At 32.4% G+C, this 7,500-nt stretch overlaps 1 protein-coding gene across 1 annotated transcript in view; it reads left to right on the top strand.

The window, feature by feature from the left end:
* Nucleotides 1-4,221, top strand: part of LOC137656047 (uncharacterized) — a 6,576-nt gene extending 2,355 nt beyond the window's left edge. Inside the window, exons 2-3 of the mRNA XM_068390223.1 lie at nucleotides 3,368-3,508; nucleotides 3,706-4,221. Coding sequence (XP_068246324.1) covers nucleotides 3,368-3,508; nucleotides 3,706-4,155 — 591 coding nt within the window. The 3' untranslated portion in view covers nucleotides 4,156-4,221. The remainder of the gene's footprint in view (nucleotides 1-3,367; nucleotides 3,509-3,705) is intronic.
* The last annotated feature ends 3,279 nt before the right edge of the window (nucleotides 4,222-7,500 follow it).

Here is a 7,500-nt window from a genome sequence, read left to right as displayed (position 1 = left end):
AGAGAGAGAGAGAGAGAGAGAGAGAGAGAGAGAGAGGCATTTTATATTTCATAATCTCAAAATATTTATATTGTTTACTAAAAGCTCTCCCTCCCATTCTTATCCTTCTTTTAGTTAAGGTTTCGGGGCCAGGGATAACTTGTGCTGTTGTCCTAAGTACACACACACACACACACACACACACACACACACACTTAAAATTTTCTTAATGTGTACTTCTTTATCTGGAGAATTCTGAAAGAAACAGGTTTACAGTAAATTTCCTCAACAGAAGCTGTTTCTTATGCCTCATCATAATGTGTATTGAATTTTAAGTATATTTACGAATGTTTTTCTGTAACTTTAGTTTACACACCTGAAATAATCTACAATTTTTGAGATATTACAAGGCTTTCAGAAAGCCAATGATTAAACACAATTAGGCTGCGTAAATTACAGGTACATTAGGATATTGTTGAAAAGAATGGTATTGAGGGAGGTGTCTATCCAATTATCGAGAAATTTTGCTTTTGTATAACCAAAAAAATGTCTGATTAGTAATAATATTGACGAAAGTAGCTAACTTCACTTACTTAGTGATGATCTTAAACTTTACTATAGTATACCTTCAAAATAGTAATCGAACCGTTTTCTATATTGTCAAACCTGACAGTAAAAGAAAACGTTAAAAGAATTTCGCCAAGGCGGAAGTGAATGCACCACGCCCTGGCCACGATCATCTTCATTGGGAAAGTGCGGCAATGACAAAGCCATAATCGAAAACGCATTGCTTCACCTTATGGTTATAATAAACAGAAAGACATTCATAAATCTCCAGATGCGTCAGAGGATGGCAGAGATGAGACTGCGAAAAGATTTAGATGACTTTCGTTCGTTCCACACAAATAGAGCTCTGGTGATTACTTTACTTTTTAGAAGTTTTGAAAGAATCTTCGTTTTTCGAAAAGGTATTGTTCTCCGTCTGATTTTCAATTTGGTTTAGCATCTTTTCCCTGCATTATGTAATTTAATTTCAAGCTTTTAATGCTTATGTTGGGATATAGATCATAAAGACCTGTGGTAAATCACTGGTTAGTTTATGGCTGCATTGGCTTATAAGTAATTGAAGTAAATTTCATCGAAATTAAGTTAGGTCATTTCTTTCTGCTTCATTCTGATTTTTAGGATGAGGTAGCTCTTCCTAACGCTCCACAGATGTAATTTGACATATTAAATGTCGACCACCCAAATCCTGGCCAGGCCTCATTCTCATTATTCTAGATTATAGTTCCAAAATTAATTAATTCCATTATCCCCTGAGTGACTAAAAGATGTATAATACTACAGTATTGTCTCCATCAAGCGACTGTCATTTCACTGATGAGGTAAATGGACAAAAAACTTCCATAGTTGCAGAGCTCTTCCTTTCACCCTTCTAACAGTATATCGAATTCGTAAATAAAAGATCTCCCAAAAATCAGGCATGATAGACATAATTAGAAAAATGTCTGAAATTGGACTTCTGTACTCAAGTGAGAACAGATCAGCTTTGATGAGATTCATAGAAAATTAGTATGGGAAAAGAGAGCAGAGAATGTCACATTTGGCCATGAATTATATGAAGCACCGATCAAACTGCTTGCCTTTATTCATGACTTCCGCACACAATATACTTAAGTTGGAGCAAATGCTTTTTTGTTGACCAGGCGGACATGAGTCTTTTTATAGTTTATTTATGACGTATTTGTTTTTTATATTGTTAATAGTTTATATATGACATGTCTGTTTTGACGTTGTTACTTATTTTAGAATGATTTATTGTTAATTTGTTCTCTTCATTTATTTATTTCCTTATTTCCTTTCCTCACTGGGCTATGTTTCCCTGTTGGAACCCTTGGGCTTAAAGCATCTTGCTTTTCCAACTAGGGTTGTAGCTTGGATAATAATAATAATAATAATAATAATAATAATAATAATAATAATAATAATAATAATAATAATATGTGGGGCGTGAACCAAAGTGCTCATGAGTAGAAGAGAGTGCATGACTGGAACAGCTCTGAATCTTTCAACAAAAGTAACCAAAATGATAACTATAGAACAGGAAGATAAGTCAGACTGGGGTTCAAGTCCCGCTCAAACTTGTCAGTTCCTCTGGTCGCTGCAATCTCACCATCCTTGTGAGCTAAGGATGCGGGGTTTTGGGGAGCCTATAGGTCTATCTGCTGAGTCATTAGCAGCCATTGCATTGCCCTTCTGGTCCTAGCTTGGGTGGAGAGGGGGCTTTGGGGCTGATCATATATATATATGGTCAGTCTGTAGGGCATTGTCCTTCATGCTAGGGTAATGTCACTGTCTCTTGCCTCTGCCATTCATGAGCGGCCTGTAAACCTTTAATTCCAATTTGGATATAATGACTGGTTAGTTTCTCGGTAGTGGTGTAAATAGCACGTCTATGTATAATAAGATCTTTTCAAGAACTGATACCTTTTTTTTTTTTTTTTTTTTTAATTTAAGTTTAAAATACTGATATGCTTAAGGGGATTAATTTTCTTAGTATCTTGTACATATTCTATCCTTAAATAATAAGTCCAATTCTTATTAAGTCATTCCTTATGAACCATGTATCCGTTTCACGTCATCTCTCATAATGCATGTTCCAAACTTCTAAATTATTATTATTATTATTATTATTATTATTATTATTATTATTATTATTATTATGAACCCTGAAATTTAGTCAGAAATTTCTTGTTTTATATAATAGATTAAAAACTATAAAGATAGTTTTTGAGAACTTCTTTTTTGTTCTCAAATGAGGATGAGAACTAAGCTTTTTCATGAATGTATTTTATTGATTGTGGTTTATCTAGCTTGGACAGCCAAAGGGTAACACATTATTATTATTATTATTATTATTATTATTATTATTATTATTATTATTATTATTATTATTATTATGAACCCTGAAGTTTAGTCAGAAATTTCTTGTTTTATATAATAGAATAAAAACTATAAAGATAGTTTTTGAGAACTTTCTTTGGTTTCAATTGAGGATGAGAACGAAGCTTTTTCATGAAGGTTCTTTATTGATTGTAGTTTATCTAGCTTGGACAACCAAAATATATCCTCATTATTATTATTATTATTATTATTATTATTATTATTATTATTATCAAACAACTTATATTAGTACCATATATGACTATCTATCAACTTGGTAAGCTTATTGCTAACTTAATAGAAGAAAACCTGTTGTTATGCTAATGAAAGATATATCGATCAATTTTGAGAAGTAGATATGGAAAATAACGTACATTAGAAATAGTGGAAGTGTGGGGCATACCCACTTATCCCCCTTTTGTGACTTCTCAAAGCCTTTCTCCAGATGACGTCTCTCCCAGTTTTTCTCTTCGTGGTGCTAGCGTTGGCAACATCAGCATCAGCTGATCCGGGCTATAAACAACGACCGCCGCGCTGTTACCCCAAGACAGAATATGTTACAGAATACCAGACTGAATATCAAGAGGTTTGTAACTTTGTGTCTGTTTTCCATGGAGTTTATATATTATGGATATATTATTTTATATTATATGTGAAATACTCTTTGCTGATTTCCACGAAATGCAAAATAAAAAAAAAAATTTCCCATCTACAAAGAAAAGTAGATTTGTCAGTTCTTATATGAATTGAAAATGATTGATTCTGTCATTTTCCTTTCCTCAGGTCCCCGTCTACACCACACAGTATGAGACGCAAGTAGTACCCACCACGCTGTACCAAACGCAGTACCAAACTGAATATCAGGTCCAGTACCAGACCCAGTATGTCCCTAAATACGTCACTCAGACGAAGTACACGACGCAGGTCAAGTACACCACACAGTTCCAAACGCAGTATCAGACCCAATACCAAACACAGTATGTCACGGAAACCCAGTACCAAACGCAATACGTCACTCAGACGCAATATCAGACACAGTACCAAACCGAAACACAATACCAAACGCAATACACTACTCAATATACCCCTCAGTATGTCACCACGACACAGTTACAGTATCAGACCCAATACACGACGCAAGTGCAACAGAATTACATCACCGTAACGGAAACGAAGCAGTCTTATAAGACAGTGTGCCCGAAGCCGTCATATGTGGGATATGGAAAATATTAGGAGTAACGGAGATGATTTGATGTTTTATATGAATTTTTTTTTCATTGTGGCCATGTTTGTAATAAAGTTCATTGAATTTTTCATGTTTAATTTACTTTTACACAACCTTTAGAGCAATGTAGATTATTCAATTTCTTATGCTGAAGATTGATAGTAGTTCATGAATGGGAAATCGATGATATTTTAAGAGCTGGTGATAGTGGATATAAACTGCAGTGGCTGGTGAAATAATCTGGCGCTTATTTAATTAGAAATTAAACTGAATTGTATGTATAGTAAGTTAACGAGGCTAAATATAAATCGTGAAGATAAAGCTCTGTAGTTTATAATAGGTTTTCGAAGAATGAAAGAGGAAGATGGCTCGGTCACATAGGGAGAATGAAGTACAGTTGGTTGGTAAAAGGCTTGTATTGCTGGCTGGATATTCTGAAAGAGTCCTTGAAATAAAAGGCCCTTAAAATCAAGAAGGAGCAAAAGTTCATGAAAGATGGTTTTGGCGCTTGCATTATATATATATAGTATATATATATATATATATATATATATATATATATATATATAATATGTATATACATATATATATATATACACAGTATATATATATAATATGTATATAAATATATATATACACAGTATATATATATATATATATATATATATATATATATATATATATATGTGTGTGTGTGTGTGTGTGTGTGTACCATTATATTATTTTATAATAAAGCTGTTAAAAGAAGAATGTTGTACTAACTTTTGCCTTGAAGTCACTGCTGTTTGGGTAATGTCATATTGATATATGCACACATTATATATTATATATATATATATATATATATATATATATATATATATATGTATATATGTATATATATATATGTATATATGTATGTGTGTATATTATATATATATATATATATATATATATATATGAGTGTGTGTGTGTATTTGTAAAGCTAATGGTCCCATGTAGGTTAGTTTATAGGACAATTGCTGCTTGCCTCACCATTAATATGGTCCAGTATTGTTTTCTGAGCGATCTGGAATGATTATATGCCTCAGGTGAATTAATTTGTGACATACAGTATATACATAGTATTTAATTCCCAGAGATGAGCCGATTGCTACTGGGACAAGTTTCCTCATCCTAAATTGATTAACGAGAGTTGTGACGTAGTTTCTAAAGGGAATAGCTTACAGGAAAGTAATTTCTATTTTAGACACATCGTAGAAGCTTTTTAATCTCTGAGGGTTTTATTAGTTTAGTCTGGAGCAATAGTTGAGAACTGAAATATATTTATATTATAATTTTGAGTAACATTAGATTACTACTTTTGCACCGGTAATGTGCTTTATTTACGTATTACCAAAGGGTCTTTTCAAGGGATGTCAGGATGCTAGAGAACTTCAAATCATTCATTCATTCATTCTTTGCAAGGTCTTTTCAGTACTTAGCTGTACCTGCTTTTTTGTGATCTACTTAAACACATGCCAGCTTCCTTTTCTTTATATATATATATATATATATATATATATATATATATATATAATATATATATATAATGTATATATATATATATATATATATATATATATATATATATATATATATATATATATATATATATATAACAGGGCCACTAACTGCAGGGTTCTGTTACGTTGCACGTGGACGTCGAAAGGCCGCAACAGGTTGTGGTGGCCGCTGCCGTAACGTCCCGGATTGGTGAACACCAGACTGGGGTTCAAGTCCCGCTCAAACTCGTTAGCTTCTTTTGATACTGCAACCTCACCATCCTGGTGAGCTAAGGATGGAGGCTTTGGGGGGAGCCTATAGGTTTATCTGCTGAGTCATCAACAGCCATTGCCTGGCCCTCCTTGGTCCTAGCTTGGGTGGAGAGGGGCTTGGGCGCTGATCATATATATATATATATATATATATATATATATATATATATATATATATATATGGTCAGTCTCTAGGGCATTGTCCTGCTTAATAGGGTAATGTCAGTGTCCCTTGCCTCTGCCATTCATGAGTGGCCTTTAAACCTTAAACGGTCCCAGCACCGGGTCTTATGGCTCAACGTCTATAAATCACATCAAATCGATTCTTTAAAAACTATTTCTTTTGATGCAGGAATGATATAGCATTACCGAACCCATCAATCCATATCAGATTGATTGAAGGTAAAATGCTCGCTAACTTTGATTGATTGATTTGAGGTGTTCTGGCATCCTGAAATCTAAGGTAATTGACGCCAATATCATTTATTATAAATAAAAAATAAGAGACTATTCAATCAAAACCATAAAAGCATAGATATTTCAAAAGTTAAATAGCTTTCAGAAGACCTGCTTCTGAATTAAATCTATAAATACCACTAACATGGTAAGGCACATCATGTCCAAGAATCTTGGCTAGGATGAACCTGCCATCCTCACCTCGAGCATCAAACAGATATCTATTTCTCTCCCTACTATATGTGGGCATTCGGTCAACAAATGCCTTACTGTCAAGAGTACCAAACAGTCGTTGCAATATGGCTGGTGTTGGGCAGTAAGCAGATATTCATGTGTCAACCGAGTATGCGGAGACGACAAAGAGTAGTTTTCCTCTTTCGGGGCATCATGTTATACTTTCAGGGCTATAAGAAGTCACAATTTCTTTAATTAACCCCCCCTCCTCTCTCTCTCTCTCTCTCTCTCTCTCTCTCTCTCTCTCTCTCTCTCTCTCTCTTTATATATATATATGTATATATATATATATATATATATATATATATATATATATATATATATATATATATATATATATATATATATAATTATACCGCCAACTTTTACATATTTCCTTCAAACTAAAATTAGATAATCTCAAAATACTCACAATATATATTTTTCTCCTAAATGATAATAATGATGATAATGATAATAATACTAATAATACTAATAATAATAATGATAATAGTAATAATTGTTGTTGTTATTATTATTATTATTATTATTATTATTATTATTTTTATTATTATTATTAGTAGTAGTAGTATTTATTTAACTTCTTTTTTATCAAAATCATAATAATGATTATATTATTAATGTTTATATTGGTAAAAACATGAATAATATTTTTTTCTTTTATTCAGAAAATTTAATTTTTAGTTGAGGTAAGCTAACCCAATAATGATAGTAATACTCCCAATGATAATACCCTGTACTATCACTACTAATATTGATATTGATGATAATACAAGATGCTGTTAATGATGTTAATTTATAGTTATAATGATAATGATGATAACTATATATCTTGAGATTGAATTAAAGGAAAAATTATAATAAAAG

Source organism: Palaemon carinicauda, chromosome 17 (genome assembly GCF_036898095.1).
Source record: "Palaemon carinicauda isolate YSFRI2023 chromosome 17, ASM3689809v2, whole genome shotgun sequence".
Lineage (NCBI taxonomy): Eukaryota > Metazoa > Arthropoda > Malacostraca > Decapoda > Palaemonidae > Palaemon > Palaemon carinicauda.
The sequence above is the reverse complement of the archived record's forward strand: the minus strand, read 5'-3'. Positions and strand labels throughout refer to the sequence as shown.